Source organism: Chrysemys picta, chromosome 11 (assembly GCF_011386835.1).
Source record: "Chrysemys picta bellii isolate R12L10 chromosome 11, ASM1138683v2, whole genome shotgun sequence".
Lineage (NCBI taxonomy): Eukaryota > Metazoa > Chordata > Testudines > Emydidae > Chrysemys > Chrysemys picta.
The window spans coordinates 75,529,838-75,552,543 of NC_088801.1; the positions used below are offsets into that span (position 1 = coordinate 75,529,838).

At 51.2% G+C, this 22,706-nt stretch overlaps 1 protein-coding gene across 2 annotated transcripts in view; it reads right to left on the reverse strand.

The window, feature by feature from the left end:
- The window catches only part of COL6A2 (collagen type VI alpha 2 chain), a 48,132-nt gene that overhangs the window by 20,813 nt on the left and 4,613 nt on the right, over window positions 1-22,706 (reverse strand). For both annotated transcript variants that reach the window (XM_024111710.3, XM_065562223.1), the window contains exons 2-16: window positions 22,093-22,233; window positions 16,924-17,519; window positions 13,530-13,550; window positions 11,075-11,140; window positions 9,892-9,945; window positions 9,741-9,785; window positions 8,573-8,599; window positions 7,810-7,836; window positions 7,674-7,718; window positions 7,036-7,089; window positions 6,632-6,694; window positions 3,213-3,275; window positions 2,017-2,106; window positions 763-825; window positions 93-155 (exon numbers count right to left, since the gene is read on the reverse strand). In XM_024111710.3, coding sequence (XP_023967478.2) covers window positions 93-155; window positions 763-825; window positions 2,017-2,106; window positions 3,213-3,275; window positions 6,632-6,694; window positions 7,036-7,089; window positions 7,674-7,718; window positions 7,810-7,836; window positions 8,573-8,599; window positions 9,741-9,785; window positions 9,892-9,945; window positions 11,075-11,140; window positions 13,530-13,550; window positions 16,924-17,519; window positions 22,093-22,213 — 1,398 coding nt within the window. In that variant the 5' untranslated portion in view covers window positions 22,214-22,233. The remainder of the gene's footprint in view (window positions 1-92; window positions 156-762; window positions 826-2,016; window positions 2,107-3,212; window positions 3,276-6,631; window positions 6,695-7,035; window positions 7,090-7,673; window positions 7,719-7,809; window positions 7,837-8,572; window positions 8,600-9,740; window positions 9,786-9,891; window positions 9,946-11,074; window positions 11,141-13,529; window positions 13,551-16,923; window positions 17,520-22,092; window positions 22,234-22,706) is intronic.

The following is a 22,706-nucleotide window of genomic DNA, read 5'->3' on the forward strand; positions in this document are numbered from 1 at the left end:
CAGGGGGCGATCCGGCACAGGCTTGGGAGAGCGTCAGTGGCCAATGAGCCATTCCCTCTGCTGGCTGCCCCGAGCCTGTAATTCGTGCTTACCTTTGCTCCTTTGCTGCCGACTTCTCCAGGCAGGCCCCGGAGGCCTTCGGGGCCGGGGTCTCCCTGTTGGCAGAAAAAGGTCGTAAGATACGCTCACTGTCCGGCGCTGCCCTTGGGCCGTGTCTCAGCTGATGAGGGCCCCAGCCTCAGGCGCCACCTCAGGAGAGGCCCACGCCCAGTTCCTTTCTTTGGGGTGAGTGCTGCAAGGGCAAGGTGTCCTCAGCCCGCCTCACAGCCTGGAGTGTCCACCCCTGCCCTCTCAGCCCCGGGTCAGGCCCCCCTGACTCCAGGTGGGGCACTCCTCTACCAGAGACCCCACCTCCATGACTGCAGGAGCCAGGGTCTGTGTGGGGGTGGACGGACGGCTCTGTCTCTCAGGGTATGGATCCGAAGGCAGCCCACATCCACGCCTCCCTCCTGAGCTGCCCCTTCCCCTGAGCTGAGGTTGGAGAGCCCGGCTCAGCCCCTGCACTCAGCCTGCTCGCCTCCCGACTGTCCGATTGGCAGGACCAAGTGTGCCCCAGCCAAGCCCGGCCTGCCTTTGCTGTCCCCCGGGGCCGCAGGAGGGGATACTGGGACCCATAGGTAGCTTGGTAGCATTGTGGGGAGGCTCTCAGCCCGGCCGCTGTGCACGTCATCCCCTGCTGTGCTCTGGTGCCCTTGCACTCACCTTCTCTCCCTTGGTCCCAGCGGTCCCCGGGCCTCCTTCTGTCCCTGGATCCCCACGACGACCCTGCGCACACAGACACCGATCAGAGAGACGGGACTCAAAGGTGGAAACCAACTCAGTTAACCTGCCGCGGCTTTGCTGCCCTGCGATGTCTCCCCTCCCCGCCCACGATTCACTTCTCCTTCCTCTCCCTCGGCAGCGTGTGGCCCCCAGGACGGGAGCAGAGAGCACCCAAGGCCTCGTTGTGCTGCGCTGCCGTATGGTGTGAAGCAGTTGGGTTTGTTGTTAAGCAAGAGCCGAACATTTTCTTAGGAGAGTCATCACAGCGCAGCTCCCACAGGGATACAAATGGTTAATTCCGCTCTGCTAAAAACAGGGCTTTAGTTCTAGCTTGAATTTGCCTAGCATCCGTTTCCAGCCATTGGAACTCATCTACTGACTCCAACAGATCGACTCCGATTTACCTCCCCGCCAGGGAGCTGGCCAATCGCCTCAAAGGAGCTGTGCCGATTTACCCCCCCCGCCCGGGAGCTGGCCCACAGTCTGTAGCTAGTTCCCTGGATTCTGCCATGCCTGAGAACAGCACTGAGGATTCTGCGGCAGCTTCGTGTAAGTGAAGCGCGGAGGGTTTGAATGGAGGAAATCTGACAAGGGATGTTACGCTCAGTCCAGCAGCTCTAAGGGCCGGGACTTTCCTTTGATCTGAAAATCAATTGATTCTCCACTGCCCTTGCATTGTCAATTTCTGCTCTTAGTACCCTATCGCCTGCAAGCACAGCTCTGGGGGAGCTGGCAAGGGGGCAACTGAGGAGAGAGGGGATTTGAGCCTGGGGGTAGCACATTAGCTGGGTGTTTCGGTTAAAGTGATCAGAGTGAATTATGGACTTTGTGGACTTTAACTGGTGATCTTTGGGTTTGCAGAATCAATGCAGGTGAATGGGGCCAGTCCCACATCCCTCTGACCTCAGGTTTTCAAGGTTTCCTTTGCAATCAAGAGCCTAAAGATAGTGTCTTACATCCCAGTTCTGACTGCGACAGACAAGAAGCTCGAATCCCTGCGGTTCCCTGCTGGGGGTCCCCTGGGGGTGCTGCGGGCAGGGCGGGCAGGGGATGCCAGGCCTTGCCAGCTCACTCCAGGAATGCGGTTTAGCTGCCTTTCCTGCGGGGACAATCAGTGTGCCTGCCGGGCACCGGGATCACCCACTGTGAGATGTATGCAGTGCGCAGGGATAGAGGAACCCCTCAGGATCTCACCCGCTCTCCCTTGGGTCCAGCAGGTCCTGGGCCTCCTTTGCCTCCCTTGGTACCAGGGCTCCCAGGGGCTCCGTTGTTTCCTTTAGGTCCCTTTGCAAAGAAAGGAAATAGTCAGTGTGTTTGATGAGAACAGGCAGGCCAGACAGCAGGGGTCACTCCACCCACACATCCCCCACCCAGCCACCCACACCAAACACTCCAGCCTCAGCACAGCGCGGTGCAGGGGGATTGGGCTCCTAGGGGCTTGGCTCCCCCTCCTGCCAGACACCCCTGTCCCTGCCCCTGATCAGGGAGCCCAGGGACTGTGACTGGCCACTGGGGGGGAGCTCCTGGCCCTTTGCCCCCCCAGCCCAGGCATCCCCGCGGCAGCTGCGCCCTGTGCAATCCGAGCTGTTTCCTGGAAGAACACTGAGGCACTGACCCCTGAGTTAGGGGGCAGGACCTCTGCTACTGCTGTGAGCTGTTAGTCCCTATGGTTTGCTTTTGTGATGCAAAAGCTCCTGCCACAGCTGCCAGTGCCAACCAATGGTGAGCAGTGGGGTTACTGCTGGGAAGGCTGCATCGGGGCCCAGCACACACAAGGAAGGGCTGGGAATGAGGAGGACGGATGCAAAGCAAGGGATTTTCTAGAGAGCAGAGCCTGCGTGGTCCCCTGTGCCAGGAAGCAGAGGTTCTAGCCCCCCCACGCATCCTGGCCACAGGGGTGCAGCCCCTGCCCCCCCCGGCCATGCCCCTGGCCACAGGCACTCTTTGGAATCCCCACCACTCCCAGCTGTAACTTCCCCTTCTTTTATCTAGTGGTTGTGCAGCACAGAACAGATTTCCCTTTCCACTACAGCAGCACTGCTACCATATCTCCCAGTGACTCTATTAGCCACGGCCACTGCGTCTGCTCCAAGCCACCCGGTGAGCTGCAGGAGGCGTCTCCTTCAGTGTCACCCGGGGCACTGGCAGGCGTGCGCACGTCCCCTGCTTGTTACAGCAATGGTAGGGCTCACACCTGCCATCAGGCAGATATCAGCTCCCAGAGTGGCTGGGCCATGGCCCGTGGGTTTGAGCTGCAGACATGGCAGCCTTGCTATATGCTGCGGTTGCCCCATGACCACTGGGTCGGTGAGTATTTTTATCTGTGGCCCCAGGTATCACACATGGGTTCCAGAAGGAGGGGCCTGCTCCCAGCATGGCGGGGAACCTACCCTGTTTCCTTTTTCTCCTGGGGATCCCGGGGGTCCGTTGCGGCCGGGGCGGCCAGGATCTCCCTGAAACAGCAAGAGAACAATGGTCACGCGCGACATCACCGTCCTGTTCCCCAGGGGTCCCAGCGGCTGCTCTTGGCTGATCTGTGCCAGTGGGGGGGTGAGTAACCTGAACTCCATCCTCCCCGAGAGCGAAGTGGGGAGCGCCGTCCACCAGCACCTACCCTGGCCTGTGGGGCCATCACACTCCCGGCTCTGGGAGAAGTGCAACCTCCCCGTGGGCACCAACTCGGTGTGCTCACAGAAGAGCCTCAGTCAGGGCATCTGTTCTGACCAGTTAATCGCTTTAAACAATGATCAGCACAGGGCTCAACATTTGGGGAAAGAGATTATATGCTCTGCGTATGGAGAATATGTCGCAAGTACAATTACTGACGCATTACAATCCTTAAGACGGGGAAAAGTTCCTGACCTAATTAAAGATGAGCAATTGTTAAATTGGTACTGTCCCAAGTGGTTTCAAAAGCTGGAAAAGGAACGGTCCACTTGTTTGGAGTCGTGCCAGCTTTTGTCAGTGGGTGCTATGAGAGAGATGGGATCTGTGACACCTCACCCCAACCGAGACAGTTGTTCTCTTTCGAAAGATTGTCTGATGACACGATCCTTGTATGTCTCATTCACGGTTTCGTTACCAGTGTTTGACCCAGACAAGGATGTGTACAGGCAATTGGTTGCTGTCCATTCTATAGGTCACCTCGAAGACAACAACCATAGGGAACGCATTAATGCGCCTCCCCTCGTGGTTTCTCACACTCCAACTCAGACGTGGAAAGTGCCTGTTGGCCTGTTGTTCTGAGAAAGGGCCTCAGTATATTTGTAGGTGTAACGTGTTTGAAACAGACACTGTTTTGTGTGGACTACAGGGAGAGAAAATACAGAATTCATCATTGTCATGTCTGGTGAGGCTGACCAAGTGGAAGACTCCACTGGAGAAGGTGACCTATGCTGGAAGTAACCAATTTTGCGTGGTTACCAACCAAAAGAGGTACCAATATGGTCCCTTGGAGTGTCCTGTCACAGAGCCAAATTTTTGTTTTACTCCAAAGTAACCCACTTTAATAGGAAATCAAGCTATTTCCCCTATTCCCACTTTTGAGAATATCACCATTATTCAGTCCGACCCAGCCTATCAGGATTTAACTATCCAAAGCACACCCACCTTTCTTGTCTACATTCCCCCATTAGGGTTACAGCTAAAATCATTAATGGCTCGTAAGGAGACTCACCTCATCCAAATTACTAATGATATGGACAAAGCCCAGCAAGTTATTACCCGATTAATGAATGAAAGTAATGAGCCTGCAACACCTCCCGGGGAAAATTTTGGATTAAAAGAATGGGTGATTATCCAAGGAATTGCAATTGGAATTAATTTCCTTATTTTAGGTTGCCTGCAGTATAAATCCAACAAACCCAAGCCAAAACCTAGACAGACACCTAGACAGGCACCACGTGGTGAGGAACATGAATATGTATACATGGTGCCCATTCTAGATACATACCAAAATCTGCCCAGGTATGAAACTGGTGTTGAAACTGTCCCCACAGATACTAAATCCTATCTATGTGACGGGGTTCATTGGTGCAAACCACCCCGTCAAAGGGGGCGTGTAGCCCTAAGGATTAATCTGCTTGCTTGCATAGGTCTATCTTTTCTTATAAGTTTATGTATTTGATGTATTGCAATAGGTTTATAGATTTATATTAAAAATAAGTTTGGCTGTAATGCAAGAGACCTACAGGCCAAAATCCTGTATGTTAAGCTATGGGAAAGATAGTATATCTATAACAGGACCTTTTACCCAGAAAAGTAAAGTTGGCCTACATTTATTACCCAAATAGACAAAGCCTATGTCTAAGACCTTTCCCTAGACCAATAGACAATGAAGGATGGCAGAGGGGATTTTTCAAAGTTGTACCCACAGATGTAACCAGTACACCACAAGTGCTCACGTACCTGTCATCCGTACGCACATCCATACTAGCCTATGGGGTAAGTGCACCCTAACATTTCTGTGGGGGAGGAATGAAATTTGGGCATAAGAGGAAGGATTTCCGGCATTTATGCCTATAAAAAGGCGATCCACCTCGCTATTGGGGTCGATCTATCTATCTATCTACTCTTCATTGTCTCCATCTTCAACTATGTATTGATGCTCCCCATCTACGATGGCTATTAACTATTAACAGGCCGTACTTAGTTTCTTTTCAAACTTTAAGTTTTAAGGGGACTAGGCTAAGCTTGGTTTCCCTAAAGCTTTATTTTCCATTTAGTTTTTTTTTAGTTAAGTCAGAGAGTAAACAGCTTTGACAGCTCTTCGCATTAGTTTCCTCTGCACACCCCTGCAAGAGGTGTGAAATCGGAACCGCCAGAGGCGAGGTCCTGTGTCTTCCAACACCAGGTTATCAAAACAGGGGGTAAGTATTAACCAAAGTTTGCCACACATAATATTGTATTACCATATGTATGTCTTAAATAACTCTGATACCATTATAATTTTGTAATTCTAACTGTTTTACCATTTACTTACTATTTCATTCATTTTAATAAAAAGTCTTTATGACTATATCTGCCTCAGTATCAGCTTCCTGTCATACCCGGAGGGTCACTTTATAAACTCTGTGAAGCCTGATTCGGGACAAGAACTTTATCTTCTGATCAAACAGATTGGCGAGCCACAAACCCATACTATTAATATTTGTAATTAATCATTATTAATATTATTACATAAAAATAATTACCTAAAATTAAATTAAGTTGATACATTGAATCAACATCATTAACACCCCCCAAATCAGGCTACAGACCTGAGCTAGACCAGCTCAGAACAGGGGGTGGGAGGTGTGGGGGGGAGGTTCTTAGCCTCACAGGGACACAGGCAGGACACAAGCTACCTCCTCCTGTCCTCTCCAGCACAGCTGGCGTCTCTCCCATGCGCCATCTGATGGCTGTGTCACACAACTGCTGCATCAGCACAGCACTCTCCAACAGCCTTCGGACACTCGGCATCCATCGCCACAGTTGTACTGCTGTGAACTCTGCGCTCACACATACACACAACCTCTTATTCTGACAGTTACCCAGAGGGCACAAACGAGGGCTGGGGGAATCACAGGTGCCTTTCACAAGTCACCCCAGCGCACACAGGGTAAAGGAAACAGTGAAACTGAGCAACACATTCTCAGGGGAAGTCTCCCACTTTCTCTGCATTTCCATTCCCCACTGGGCCGTGTCCACCGCGGGTGGAACTGGGCACTCTCCGCGGATGGATACAGCTGTGGCCTGGGGATTTTAGCTCTCCCGCTTGGTGTTCTGTCCAGACTCTGCCGCTCTGCTCTCTGGTTTGGAATTCACGTACCTTTACGCCTTCGTCTCCTTTTTCTCCTTGATCTCCTGCATCTCCTGGGTAACCATCAGGGCCCTAGGGAAGGAAAGGACAAAGAACCGTCTGCCTGCAGTAATAACAGCGTGTCGCTCTCTGCCAGATAAAACACCTCCCTTAGAAAATCACTTTGCAGTGAGAGCAGCTTCAGATACAAGAAAGGCCTCAATTTGCTGCTAGTGGGAACAAAACAGAGGCCAGCTCTCATCACCTTGCTGCTCAGACTGTGGTGTGCATTCCACACTGCGCTCTCAAGCACAGCCCAACACTGGGCAATGTGACAACTGGGCAGGGAGACTCACTGCTCGTGATGCAGGCTAAGCCTGCCCTGCGATGGTGAACCGCACCTTGGCTGATTAAGCACAAGAAAACATTCCTACCTTGTCCCCAGGGTCTCCCTTACAGCCAGGGGCTCCAATCCGTCCCAGCCTGCCCTGCAGAGGTTACAACAGAAAGAGGGGAGAGAAAACCGGAGAGTCAGGGGGAAAGAATTAGGAGTTTCTGGTCTATCACAGTAAATAATTGAACCCCAAAGCTAACCACGAGGGTCTGGCACAAGGATGCCAGATAGAGAGGGACTGCAAATATTGACCTTCAACAAAAAAAGAGAGCACAGCCCTGGGCGTGTTGGTGAAACGCCTGGCAGGCAGCAGTGACGCCCTGCAGGTGGTGCGGGGAGGCAGCTTCAGCACCCTGGAAGGGGCACGGGAGAGATGCCCTGCCTGTATATCAAGTCCCTTTTTCATGCTGGGCTCTGTGGGTGCTGAGGCCCCCGCAGTGCCCAGAGGAGGTGTAGAAGGGAGGGCTGAAGGCTGGTCTGTGGAAGGTGTTTTGGCAGGTACGGGAGAGGGACAGATCCTGCCCGCCCCCAGGAAAGAATTCTCTGATATTTTCTTGTATTTCATTTTCATCGATGGCAACAGCTTCTCTCCAGCCTCAGGCATCGGGAAACCCCATCAGTAAACGACCAGAACACTGGAGCTGGACTGGGCACGGCTTGTCCCTTGTGTGGCGTTACCTTCTGTCCATCGGTGCCGTTCCATCCTGCTAAACCAGCTGCCCCCTGGGACCAAAGGAAAAGAAGTAATGAGCTTGCTAGAGACTCTCAGAGGCTCTAAGCTGGGATAGGTGCTGCATGAAAGATGCCTTCTTACCTTCCGGCCGAGGCCTCCAAACTCGCCCTGCGGAGAAAGGGGACAATGCGTAGTCAGCTCTGGGTACACTGCACCGCTCACCCCTCCTAATGATGACCACTGTGTCCTAGCTGCCCCCTCCCCGCCCCTTTCTGCTCATGAAGTGTTTGCAAGCAGATCACCAAGTTCTCAGATTTGTTCGTTACGGGCAACGATTCAGTTACATCCTCGCAGCACCCCCTCCTCACTCCCGCAGGCACAGACATGGGGCAGTTTGTTGTCAATGCGCCACACCCTGGGCCAGATCCTCAGCTGGCGAAAACTGGCATATCTGCATTGACTTCCTGGGAACTACCCTGGCCTACACCAGCCCTGGTCTAGCCACATGTTGCTTAGTTGCATAAATCACATGCTACTGTTTCTGCTCCCACCTAGGATGATTTATGTAATTTACCAACATACTTCGATTTCAAACACTACCTTTGAATCTACAATTCTGAGTTCACTGTCGATGAGTATTCAGTCGTGGGAGTCTGAAATGCACTTTCCATGTAGTAAAGGTAGCAAAGTTAAAGCACAGACATGTGGGGGAGAGGCCACAAACATGGAGAGACGCCCACAGTCAAGTTCCACGATGAACAAAATCCTTGTAGAATATTCCTCCCCATTTTCCCAGCTACTGCTACTATTGTTCCCAGCCCCGTCTCTAAACATGCACCCGTGGAAATGCCCCACTGGCCCATTGCACAGTGCTCAGAGACCAGCATCACAGGCTCTTTCTTACCTTGTCTCCTTTCAGACCAGGAATACCCTAGGGCAAGAAAAAACACAAAAACCTTTCTGTTAGTGTCTGTGGGTGGGTGGAGGTGGGGGAAGCGAAGGGCTCTGGGTAGGCAGGCAGGCAAGTGGACTCAGAGATGCAACTATTGCAGAAAGTAGGAGACGGCCAGCTAGAGTGAGAGAGAGACAGGCCGAGATCCCCAGCACTCCACACTGCTTGGTGCAAACACAGAACAGCAGTGTCTGGATCCTGACAGAGCTTTCAGCCTGTGGGTGCCATCAGACCCGGCCCCTTTGGACACATGTTCATTCCCACCCAACGAACATGCAATGCCCTCCAGGAACATGGAGACTCTGCCTGTTTTATAATGATCTGCGCTGACAGGCAGTATCAATCTCCAAGCTGGTCCCTGCCATGCCCCTCCTCGGGGCTAACCTGCGGCACTACTCAAGCATCCCCTGGCGCCGTGGTGGGCGGGACGGACTAGACTGATGAGTGGAATGGGGGCCAGGAGCATGTAACACTCCTGATGTGCTCCAGGAGCTGCCCTGGTTCCTCATCTGCTTCCAGGTTCCATGCAGGGTGATTGTTCCCCCAAGCCCTTGCAAGGTCTTAGGGACTACCTTAGGGACCACCCACCTGCTCGAGCGCCCTCATGCGGCACAGAGCTGATGTGCAGTGGCTAGAGACCAGGCCAACCTGCAAAGGGCCCTGGCGGTAGGGCCTGCCTGTTTGCTGACCTGCAGGGGGCAGTACAAGGGGCACCTGTCTGGCCAAGCAGCTACTTGAGGATGCCTGAGGTGGGCCGCGGTAGCGCCAGGGCAGGGGCCATCTGTCCTGCCCACATCAGACAGCCGACAGGAAGCCTTGTTAGAACAATGTCTTACACCCAGTTGTCACAATGCTGCAGGCCAAAATTTGGCTGAATAGATTCCCTTCAGCAAAAATCTCCTCTCTCGTGGACGGATCCAAAGTCCCGGGGAGACAAGTCACTGACTCCGGCAGGCTGTGGGGCAGGCCGTGTGCCCTCCCCCAGCCCCATGGCCTCGCAGCGGTGCTGTAAGTCGCGCACTAGACTGGCAGCTGTGCAGCACACAGGCCACGCGCACCACTGCTGAATCCGAACCAGAATGCAGGCAGACAGCTCAGCCACCGGTGCAGGATTCATTACCTTGGGACCGGGGTATCCGATGGGACCTTCGATACCTGGGTCACCCTTAAAGAAAGAAGATATGGGAGTTAGTCCAAAGTCAGTCAGTTTCCAGCTGACCCAGCTCGGTGCTGCTCGCCAGCAGGCGGAAGGGGGATTTGACACCACTCACCCGTCGCCCTTTGAGCCCAGGACTTCCTGAGTCACCCATGTTCCCCTTCGCACCCTGCAAATAAAGCACACAAAGAGCACCGTGACTTTTCATTCGTGGTCAGCAGAGGGCACCACGTGCTGGCCCCTCTCCCCCAGCGGAGCGCAGCCCAGAGTGGAGTGGGCTGTGCTCAGCGCCGAGGAGGGCAGGAGATGGACGGACACACAATATGGACTCAGAGCTCTGCTTTGTGGGGAGGGGACTATGCCGCCCAGCTGAGCGTGTGACAGCTGCCCCTCACTGAGTGTACTAGCCTGGGGCAAAGAGCAGCACTGGCTGGGGCTGCCCTGCCGTGCCCTGGGGAGAACAGTGTGCAAGGGGAAGGGTTCTGCCCAGGCACCCCGGGAGTGGGGGAGGGGAAGACGAAAGGGGCATCTGGGGAGAGAGGAGAATCAGGGTCACCACGGGAGCCTGGCCTGGGGCAGCCTGTGGGGGTGGTTAGGAGTGAGCCTAGAGCCCGGGTGACGGGGTGGTTACTGGGAGTGGGGAGGGGTCCCCAGTTCCTTTGGTCTCCAGCACAGCAAGAGTGGGGTGGTGCTGGGTTTGTGACGCCGCAGGGGACAGGTTTTCCTGCGCCTCTCTCTGCTCCAGGCTGCGAATCAGCGTGAGCCAAGGAGAGCCAGGCTGCAGCTGTGGGGTTTGCAGCCTGCAGGTCAGCAAAGGCAATGACCAGGGCTGACTCCAGGCACCAGCTCTTCAAGCACGTGCTTGGGGCGGCACCTGGAGGGGGGCGGTGCTCACCCGGGGAGAGTGGGGCCACGGCCGGGCTCGCCGCCCTCCCCCAAGCGCTCCGGCCGGTCAGGGAGAGCGGGGCCCCAGCCGGGCTTGCTGCCCTCCCCCAAGCGCTCCGGCCGGTCAGGGAGAGCGGGGCCCCAGCCGGGCTTGCCGCCCTCCCCCAAGCGCCCCGGCCGGTCGGGGAGAGCGGGGCCGTGGCCTGGCTCGCCATCCTCCTCCCGGCGCTCCCTGCCAGGGGGCGGGGGGCGCCGGGAGGCTTTTTTGCCTCCCCAGGTGAAAAAGCCAGAGCCGGCCCTGGCAATGACAGCCTGGGCTTGGCTAGTCGGTGTCATCGCCCACTTCCCAAGCCCAGCAGTCTAAGGACTCACCCAGCACAGCCCCCCCGGCCCAGCAGGCATGTGTCACTCACCTTCTGCCCCCGGAAGCCCTTGGGCCCAGGCGGGCCTATAATCTTCAGACAGTTCAGCTCGTAGCACTGAAATAAACCAGATTAAACATGAGGCATGCGGCACGACGCGTGGGGAAAGCCAAGCCAGGATGACAGAGGTAATGGAAACAATTGGCAGCCTTTAGGGGCCTTAAGAAGCCTCATTCTCAGTCCCCAGGACCTGATCTCGCTGTGCCCACTGGCTCCTTAGCGAGAAGGCTGACTGCTGCTGCTCTGTGTATGGGCCCTGCCCTCTGCAGCCAGCCTGGAGTTTCAGGCCTGAATCATAGAATATCAGGGTTTGAAGGGACCTCAGGAGGTCATCTAGTCCAACCCCCTGCTCAAAGCAGGACCAATCCCCAACTAAATCATCCCAGCCAGGGCTTTGTCAAGCCTGACCTTAAAAACCTCTCAGGATGGAGATTCCACCACCTCCCTAGGTAACCCATTCTAGTGCTTCACCACCCTCCTAGTGAAAAAGTTTTTCCTAATATCCAACCTAGACCTCCCCCATTGCAACTTGAGACCATTACTCCTTGTTCTGTTATCTGGTACCACTGAGAACAGTCTAGATCCATCCTCTTTGGAACCCCCCTTTCAGGTAGTTGAAAGCAGCTATAAAATCCCCCCTCACTCTTCTCCTCTGCAGACTAAACAATCGCAGTTCCCTCAGCCTCTCCTCATAAGTCATGTGCTCCAGCCCCCTAATCATTTTTGTTGCCCTCCGCTGGACTCTTTCCAATTTTTCCACATCCTTCTTGTAGGGTGGGGCCCAAAACTGAACACAGTATTCCAGATGAGGCCTCACCAATGTTGAATAGAGGGGAATGATCACGTCCCTCAATCTGCTGGAAATGCCCCTACTTATACAGCCCAAAATGCCGTTAGCCTTCTTGGCAACAAGGGGCTGGGCCGGGCACACACTGAGTTTTGGCCTAGGCAGCACCCAGCCTGAGAGAACATTGAGGCTGGGATGCTGACACTGCCCAGTGTCAGTCTAGCTCCGCTCCCATAGGCCTTGGGGGAACACCCCCGTTTGCTCTGATGGGATCTCAGAGTGAGGCCACCGGGCAGCGTGGTGGAAAATCCCACCCTAGACTTCAGAAGGGGAACCGGCCAGGAGCCCCCACATCCTGGCCTGGCTGGGGGCAGCTCTGGGGAGCAGGGACTGTTAACGCTTAGCCTTAACAGCGCTCTGGCCTGGTTGGGTTTAAAGAGCATCTCTGTGCAGTTCTTATGCCCTTTGGGTCCTAGTTCATCTGAAGCTCTCCTGCACGTCTGTGTGGGCAGATAAACGGACAATGGGAGTATAGGTGAGGTTAGAGACCAACTGAAACATTTGCTTCCCTCTGAAGTACAGGATGCCGCCGAGACCCCTTTGCACATTTTTGCTCCTTTCTCCTCAGCAGGCCTGGGGACTAATCAACCAACGCTGTAATGGCCGTTGCTGGTGTCTATGGTCCGGGTCTGCTGGTGCTCTCCGCTCTGGGCAGTCAGGCAGGATATTTGAGACTATGGTCTCAGCCAACTTTTCTCATGAAAAACTGCCACAAAGTGCCTGGGGATTTTGCCTGAGGAAGGTGGGCAGGAAAACGCCATGTTCTCCCCTAGAGGTCCAAGGTGACACTAAGTGAATTAATGGACGGGCTGCACAGCCTGTGTTATTGGAACAAAGCTCTCCAAGTTGGGCCTCCATGTGCACATGAGAGCTGGGCTGTCTCCACAGCATGAATGCAGCCACCGATTTGCTCCTGTAGGCCGAAGGGGTCTTTATAAGAGACCTAAAAGCCAGCGAAGGTACTTAAATACTACTATCCACACCCACAGAGCTGAGCCCCTCGAGAGTTTGATATTAAACAAGTTGAACAAATAAAGACGTGAGAAAGATCTTGGTTCGCGTTGGCCTTGGCATTGAATCATTACGTTCTTTCACCCCCCAAAGCAGTTCAATAAAACAAACCATTACAGTGGAATAAATGGCCTCATGGGAGCAGTGCCCGCCTCTTCCATCTGATGGTGATTTTGCAGCCTCCAGGGCAGTGATGCAGGCTGCTAGGTCCTGCTGCTGTTTTCTAACCCAGAATTTCATGTCTGTGTGTATTTCCTTCCAGCCTGAAGGAGCCAGAAACACTTCACAAAACTTTATATAGGCAGAAATCACTATGCCTAGCACTGAAATGCAGCCACCTCTGGGGACACAGCAGCTGTTTATTTATGCTCAGCAAAACTAACCTGGGATTTAGGGCAGGAACTGAGGATCCTGCTGTTTCATTTTAACTAAAAGACAACACGACCTTGTCCCTGACCCCACACTGAGTTCCACATGGGTGCAGGGGTCCAGCTGCCTGGAGCTCAGTGCAGGGTCAGGGTTACTCATCTGTGGTACAATCCAATTTCATTGGCGTGAGCAAGCTGCGTGAAGGTGTTGTTCACTCACCTCGCCAAAGGCTTCTTGTTTCTGTGAGAGAGAGAGACAGAGAGAGAAATCAGATCATTTCGATAAAGAAGCATGAGGAGACCTGGCATGCCTCCTCCTGGAGCTGGGCAGTCCTGGCACTCCCCACTAGGAGCAGGGAAAGCGGGAGACAGTAGTTGTATGGTTTAAAAGCAACATACAATAACCCAAGCAGTAGTGACTTTCAGTCCCAGGTGTGCAATACGGAGGTGAGACTACTCCAATTTCTGACACATAGGTTGGGTATCCTGTTGTCCAAGGACAAAGGCCCCGATTCTGCGTATTGGTCTGTATGAGCCCAGGCCTCTGGGTGGGAGCACAGGCCTGTTGGATGGAATAGCCTGCAGACTGGGGCCACAGACTGCAGAACTCCTGCAAAGGAGACATCCCCTTTCAAGAAAAGAGAAGGGCTAACTCGCTCTGTCTCCTTTACATGTAGGGTAGCACTTATCACTGGTACACATTTTACACCATAGAGAATGCAAGAGCGCAGGACATTCGCCTTCCCCAGCTGGGACCGTAGGGCCAGTCCTGCAGAGACGTGCACTTGGGCGTAATGTTACACACTGTGCGTAGCGCTGCTACTGTCAAAGGGACGGCACACACTGCCCAAAGCTGACCACGTGCATGAGCTTTACGGAGGCAGGGCCGGGAACTGGATTGTATTGAAAACTCTGGTCAAGTTTTGCCCTGTGTTTTCAGTGAGTGACAGTGAAAGCCAAGGTCTTGGCCCCTTTTCCCAGTTATTGGTGGTTAGGAACAGAGAGTGTTTGTCACTGCAGCTTTGTCCTTTGAGATGTGCCCAGACCCTGGGGTGATGGGGGCTAGAACCTCACAATCGGTACTGGACGTCCGTCCCCCCCCCATGAGCAGGGCAGGGCTGTTGTCCTTATTATACAGATGGGATCTGAGGCACAGAGAGGTGAAGTTACTTGCCCAGGGTCACACAGCAAATCTGTACCAGAGCCAGGACTTGACCCCCACAGCTCTCCCACGTCCTGGGCTAGTTTCCTCACCACAGGGCCATCCTTCCCCTCCGTTGCAGTGTGTGATTTCAATGGAGCGACTCCCATGCAGAGCGTTCAGCACGTACATGAGCGTTTGCAGGGCAGGCCTTCGAGTGTTATTATGCCGATAAGGTTTTAAAGGATGGATTTATGTCAGACAATACTTGGATAGAACAGAACATCCATGAACTTAATTATGCCGTGCTGTGGCAGCCATGTTAGTTCCAGGATATTAGAGAGACAAGGTGAGTGAGGGAATATCTTTTATTGGACCAACTTCTGGTGGTGAGAGTGATATTACCTCACCCACCTTCTCTCTCTCATAGACTTTGTTTGCCAAGGTTTTTTTTAAAGTGGTCCTAAACTTTGGCTCCTAATTCATTATTTGGGCATTTGAATGGGTTACCTGATTTTCATCAGTGTCAAGTACCCAGGAGTTTCCACTGAAAATAAGGGCTGTTGGTTTTGTTAGTTATGAGTTGAAGTGGACTGTAAGACTGTAGTTTTAAATACTAGACTGCATACATTGATCAGTCACATCTAGTGCACCATGGTGCAAAGCGGGAAGAAGAGCTTAACATTTGGGGGAACACTGATTTTGTGCAAATTTGGGCCCCGATCCTTTCAAGACTTATGGACGTCTGTAGCCTTCCTAGTAAAGTACAAGCGCGTTTGCTGGGGTGGAGAATTGGACATTGCAAACAAAGACAGAATTAACTAAGCCTTGAACATGAAACCAGTAAGAATCCTAAGGAAGTTTACCAATCATTTCTTAGTCAGACCCTGAGCCTGCAGACACGTATGCACATTCTTAACTGCTTGCATCTGAGTAGGGGATCCACTGAACACTTCTTGTGGGTCCACCAGCTGCTCCTATAGCAAACTTTCATTGTAAAAACATGCCCTGGTTGTCAAAGGTGCGGAGTATCTGCTGTTGTCACTGAAGTCAGATCTGGAGGGAACTCAGCACCTGAACGCTTCTAGCCCTTTATGGCTTTGGAGAAAACCTAACTGTAAATGCTTACAGTGCTCTACCTATCTTAGTATTGAGAGTTTGCCTTGCACAGGGAGCCCAGGTCTTCCTGAGCATGCAGAGAGACCGACAGCATCTAACCTCCTCAGGTCAGTGTGAACTGATCTTCTCACCCCAAGGGGGCAAGAACTCAGTGAAGTGTCAGCCTGGCTAACTACTTCATTTCACTCCAGCAGAGACATCCTGCTCCGAGAGGTTGTGGGAGGGATTTAGGATTGGGGGTGGAGCTTCTTTTCACCCTGACTCCTATTCCGAATAGAGGGAAACTGACAGCAGTGGAGACCCCGCCATTCCCAGAGTGACAAAATGCAGGTTTCAGGAGCTAACCTTCCTCACCCAGGAAAGCGACGGGTGAACTGCAGATTGACCATTTACATCCCCTCCTCCCACAAAGAGGTATTGGCACCAATTCTAACATTATGAAGTAAAGTAATTCACCATAAAACTGGTGGCTCAAGTCTGGCTTACGGGGCTTCTAGGATATATGGAGGGAACACAGACACGGCGATGATAAAAGGCGATGACTTGGCCCATCATAATCTCTCTCCTTGGGATGAACTGTCAGGGGGGAGGGGGCTCTGACACAAATTTCCCCCCTAAATATTTATTTACCAGCTTATTAAACTGTGTGTGCCAGCTGCTTCAACAGTGCCCAACCTCCGGACCAGGCCTGGGATGCACATGCCTTTTGTACTGATTTACCCATTCTGCTAACAGGTGGGAGGGTTAGAGTGGTACAACTGCCTAGTGTGGACACACTTCTACTGGTATAAAGGTGCTTATACCAGTATAGCTTATTCTCCTCATTCCCTGTGGAGTAAGGCTTGGTCTGCAATTAAAAGCCATGTCAGCATAGCTACAGGTGTGAAAAAACACACCCCGACAGCCATCGCTATGCTGTCAGTGCAGACACAACTATGTCGACGGAAGAGTGCTTCTCTCAATGTGGCCACTGTTGTTTGGGGAGGTGGCATTCCTGCACGGACAGAAAAGCTCCTTCTGTTGGTGTAGGTTGTGTCTACACGAGGAGGCTATGCTGGTATGGGCCCCATAGTGTACACATAGACTAAGCAGTACTGGCATAAGCCCTTTAATCCTGGTATAACTGCATCCACTAGGGGTTTTGCTGGCTTATCTGTACCAGTACAGTCAGAGCAGTACAACTTTTGTGCATAGACAAGCCCCTGGATCGCCTGTCCTTAGTCCCCAATGCCTCTGTCCCATCAGCCCGGTCCAACAAGATCTCTATTGCATCCCTACATGTGTCACATCGGCCTGACCCTGCCCCCTCTGGCTGCAGTGTCAGGCTGGAGTTGTGTGCGCCAACATCCCTTACCATGACTTGGATAATCCGGTCAATGGTTTCCTCGTTCACCTCGATGGCACCTCTCTTGGTGGTGGAATAGTTGCTGCGGTACAGCTCGTGGGGGAGGTTGGCGATCTCCTGGAGACCCTGCTCGAAGACGTTCTGGCTGGGGGCCACTGCAAAGAGCTTGATCCCTGCATCCCGGGCCTTCTCGGCCTGCACCTTCGTCCCATTACAGGGGCGGCCCGTCACATGGCCATCGGTGATGACCACAGCGAAGTTTACGGCACGGCCTTGGGTTGGGAGCTGAGCGGTCATGTTGGATATCGCGCAGTCTGTGAACGTGCCCCGGCCAATGTAGTTGATGCCATTCAGCCTGGAGAGGTATACGTCCTTGAGGTTGGTCAAGGGACTGTAAACCTCCACCACGTCTGAGAAGTGAAGTCCCCCGAAATTCCATGTGATGGAGATCTGGTTCTGGTAGACCTCGGTCTCCAGTTTATTGATGAAGGCCGGGATGAACTGCTTCATGTGATCCACCAGACTCTGGATGGGCACAGTCTGCAGGGCAATGCTCTCCGAGGTGTCAATGACAAAGTACACGTTGATGGGACAGTCTATCTTCTCTGTATGGAGACAATGGGGCAGATAGCATCAGGATGGACTGAGTGCGCCACTCTGGCACCAGACTGGTCAGGAAAAAACCCCACAGAGCAGTGAGTACACAGTGTGCAGGAGCACACGACACAGACCTACCCCTTCTGCCCCTGGAGGGGCTTATGGTGATGGCTCATGGAAATGGCTATTGGTTAGAAACTACGTCATAAGAACGGCCAGACTGGGTCAGAAGAAGGTCCATCCAGCCCAGTGTCCTGTCTGCCGACAGTGGCCAATGCCAGGTGCCCCAGAGGGAATGAACAGAACAAGTAATCATCAAGTGATCCATCCCCTGTCGCTTATTCCCAGCTTCTGGCAAACAGAAGCTAGAGACACCATCCTGGCTAATAGCCATTGATGGACCTATCCTCCATGAATTTATCTAGTTGTTTTTTGAACCCTGTTATAGTCTTTGCCAGAGGATGTTGTGAAGGTCAAGAGTCCCACAGGTTGACTGTGTGTTGTGTGAAGAAATACTTCCTTTTGTTTATTTTAAACCTGCTGCCTATTAATTTCATTTCGTGACTCCTAGTTCTTGTGTTATGAGAAGGGGTAAACAACACTTCCTTATTTACTTTCTCCACACCAGTCATGAGTTTATAGACCTCTATCATATCCCCCCTTAGTCGTCTCTTTTCTAAGCTGAAAAGTCCCAGTCTTATTAATCTCTCCTCATACGGAAGCTGTTCCATACCCCTAATCATTTTTGTTGCCCTTTTCTGAAAATTTTCTAATTCCAATATATCTTTTTGGAGATGGGGCAACCACATCTGCATGCAGTGTTCAAGATGTGGGCGTACCGTGGATTTATATAGAGGCAATATGATATTTTCTATCTATCCCTTTCTTAACGATTCCCAACATTCTGTTCGCTTTTTTGACTGCCGCTGCACATTGAGTGGATGTTTTCAGAGAACTATCCACAATGACACCAAGATCTCTTTCTTGAGTGGTAAAAGCTGACAGGAGTGGAGGAGCATGTGGTTTGGTCAGAGACATCCCTTAGGGGAGGCTCTATTAATGGTAATTCTCTATGTCCTAGTAAGGAGGAGAGCAATGGGGAAGGTTTGGGTTGGATATTAGGAAAAACTTTTTCACTAGAAGGGTGGTGAAGCACTGGAATGGGTTACCTAGGGAGGTGGTGGAATCTCCTTCCTTAGAGATTTTTAAGGTCAGGCTTGACAAAGCCCTGGCTGGGATGATTTAGTTGGGGATTGGTCCTGCTTTGAGCAGGGGGTTGGACTAGATACCTCCTGAGGTCCCTTCCAACCCTGATATTCTATGATTCTATGAATGAAGACAATAAAATACAGGCAAGGTCTGATGAGAAACAGTCAAATGAAAAAAAATCCCATTCAATTACATCATGTAATGGGAGACAGCTAAAAAAGGGACAAGTTTTTAAAGTGCTGATATACAAATGCTAGGAGTCTAAATAATAAGATGGGTGAACTTGAGTGCCTTGTATTAAATGAGGATGTTGATATAATAGGCATCACAGAAACTTGGTGGAATGAGGATAATCAATGGGACACAGTAATACCAGGGTATAAAATATATCAGAAGGACAGACCAGGTCATGCTGGTGGGGGAGTGGCACTATATGTGAAAGAAGGCGTAGAATCAAATGAAGTAAAAATCTTAAATGAACCAAACTGTACCATAGAGTCTCTCTGGATAGTAATTACATACTGAAATAATAAGAATAGAGCAGTAGGGATATATTACAGACCACCTGACCAGGATGTTGATAGTGACTGGGAAATGCTCAGCGAGATTAGAGAGACTATTAAAAAAAAAACCTCAATAATAAGGGGGATTTCAACTATCCCCATATTGACTGGGTACATGTCACCTCAGGAAGGGATGCAGAGATAAAGTTTCTTGACACCTTAAACGACTGCTTCTTAGAGTAACTAGTCTTAGAACCCACAAGAGAGAGGCAATTTTTGATTTAGTACTAAGTGGATCACAGGATCTGGTCCAAGAGGTGAATATAGCTGGACCGCTTGGTAATAGTGACCATAATATAATTAAATTTAACATCCCTGTGGTGGGGAAAACACCACAGCAGCTCAACACTGTAGCATTTAATTTCAGAAAGGGGGACTACACAAAAATGAGGAAGTTAGTTAAACAGAAATTAAAAGATACAGCACAAAAAATGAAATCCATGCAAGCTGCATGGAAACTTTTTAAAGACACCATAACAGAGGCACAACTTAAATGTATACCCCCAATTCAACATAGTAAGAGAACCAAAAAAGTGCCACCATTGCTAAACAACAAAGTAAAAGAAGCAGTGAGAGGCAAAAAGGCATCCTTTAAAAAGTGGAAGTTACAGCCTAGTGAGGAAAATAGAAAGGAGCATAAACTCTGGCAAATGAAGTGTACAAATATAATTAGAAAGGCCAAAAAAGAATTTGAAGAACAGCTAGCCAAAGACTCAAAAAGTAAGAGCAAAATTGTTTTAAGTACATAAGAAGCAAGAAGCCTGCTAAACAACCAGTGGGGCCACTGGGCGATCGAGATGTTAAAGGAGCACTCAAGGACAATAAGGCCATTGCGGAGAAACTAAATGAATTCTTTGCATAGGTCTTCACAGCTGAGGATGTGAGGGAGATTCTCAAACCTGAGCCATTCTTTTTAGGTGACAAATCTGAGGAACTGTCCCAGATTGAGGTGTCATTAGAAGAGGTTTTGGGAAAAAAAGATAATCTAAACAGTAATGAGTCACCAGAACCAGATGGTATTCACCCAAGAGTTCTGAAGAAACTCAAATATGAAATTGCAGAACTACTAACTGTAGTCTGTAACCTATCATTTAAATCAGCTTCTGTACCAGATGACCCCATTTTAAAAAAAAAGGTTCAAGAGGTGATCCCAGCAATTACAGGCCAGTAAGCCTGACTTCAGTACCGGCAAACTGGTTGAAACAGAACAAAATTGTCAGACACATAGATTAACATAATTTGTTGGGGAAGAGTCAACGTGGTTTTTGTAAAGGAAAATCCTGCCTCACCAATCTACTAGAATTCTTTGAAGGGGTCAAAAGTGATGTGGACAAGGGGGATCAAAGCAGACTGCAAAGCAGACAGACAAAGGGGGATCAAAGCAGACTGCAAAGAGCTACAAAATGGTCTCAAAGCTAGGTGACTGGGCAACAAAATTGCAGACAAAATTCAATACTGATAAATGCAAAGTAATGCACATTGAAAAACATACATATAAAATGATGGGGTCTAAATTAGCCGTTACCACTCAAGAAAGATCTTGGAGTCATTGTGGACAGTTCTCTGAAAACATCCACTCCATGTGCAGCGGCAGTCAAAAAAGCAAACAGAATGTTGGGAATCATTGAGAAAGGGATAGATAGAAAATATCATATTGCCTCTGTATAAATCCACGGTACGCCCACATCTTGAATACTGTGTGCAGATGTGGTCGCCCCATCTCAAAAAAGATATACTGGAATTGGAAAAGGTTCAGAAAAGGGCAACAAAAATGACTAGGGGTATGGAACGGCTTCCGTATGAGGAGAGATTAATAAGACTGAGACTTTTCAGCTTGGAAAAGACACGACTAAGCGGGGATATGATAGAGGTCCATACAATCATGCCTGGTGTGGAAAAGTAAATAAGGACGTGTTATTTACTCCTTCTCATAACACAGGCTGGGCAGGGATGGTGTCCCTAGCCTCTGTTTGCCAGAAGCTGGGAATGGGCGACAGGGGATGGATCACTTGATGATTGCCTGTTCTGTTCATTCCCTCTGGGGCACCTGGCACTGGCCACTGTCGGAAGACAGGATACTGGGCTAGATGGACCTTTGGTCTGTCCCAGTGTGGCCGTTCTTATGCTCTTAACAGCTAATTTAGACCCCCATCATTTTATATGTACAGTTGGGATTATGTTTTCCAATGTGCATTACTTTGCATTTATCAACATTGAATTTCATCTGCCATTTTGTTGCCCAATCACCCAGCTTTGTCTACACTGGGCTTTGTCTACACTGACTTCTTAGAATGGGTTTGGGAGGGAGGTGCGGGGAGGGTCTCAATGGTAACAAAGAACATATACACAAACTGGGCCCACTGTGCTACCTACAATGACATCCCACCTCCCCCGCACATACCCACCCTGTCCCCGCCCCCCGCATCTTTCAAGTCTGAGCCAGTATCTGCCCCTCTCATTCGTGTGCGACAGGACAGGTTTACTTCCTGACACCTGACATGGATCTTGCTTCCTTTCTGAAGGCCTGGGCGATCCCCCCGCCTCCCCAGACTGAGCTCCTCATGCCCAGACATCTGCACCCCACCTCATCCCTCAGAAATGGGAGCTGCATGTGTGCCCTGTCCCACCCACAGGGCAAGAAAACTCCTCGGGGCTTGGTACTGTGCAGCCAGTGCAAAGGAGCAGTGAGCTCTGGCATGCCACGGTGGGGCCCCTCTGAGCAGCCTTTAGAACTGACCCCAGGGAAGTTTTCAGTGTTAATGCTGAATACAGAGGACAGAGGCAGAGAGACAAGTTATCCTGCTGGTACCTGGACAGCCAGCTGAGCGAGGACTGTAGAGTATGTCGTCAACATCATACTGAGCCTGGAGGGGAACCAGCGTCACGCAAAGAAGAACGGCAAAAAAGGCCGGTTGGGACATCTCAGCCATTCCACTTCACATCCAGCTTCCTGCAGGAGAACAAGCCGAACCCAGGAGTCAGTCAGGGTAATTAGCCACTGGAACAACAAGTGTCGGGCTGGACTCTCCTGACTGGACATTTTAAAATCAGGAGCAGATGTTTCTCTAATAGTGCCCTCGTCCAAACAGGAATTAATTCCCAAAGTCCCCTGGCCTGTGCTATGCAGGAGGGCAGACTGGATGAGTATAGTGCTCCCGTCGGGGCCTGGAACCGCAGCCAGGGCACTGCTAGTAGTGACCCACCAAGCAACGTGCTCTCTGCACAGTCCAGAGTGTGTCTCCACATTCCTTCATCACAGAGGGGCTGTACCTTGGGGACTCGCAGTTAGGTTTCAGGTCTAACTAATCCAGCTAAGTTATTTTAAACACCCCTCTTCTTGGAGTGTGGCTGGAAGTTGTTTTTAAGCAGCTTTTACCTCATGCCAGATGGGTGGTTGCTTCCCCAGCCCAAGGGAAGGGGTCT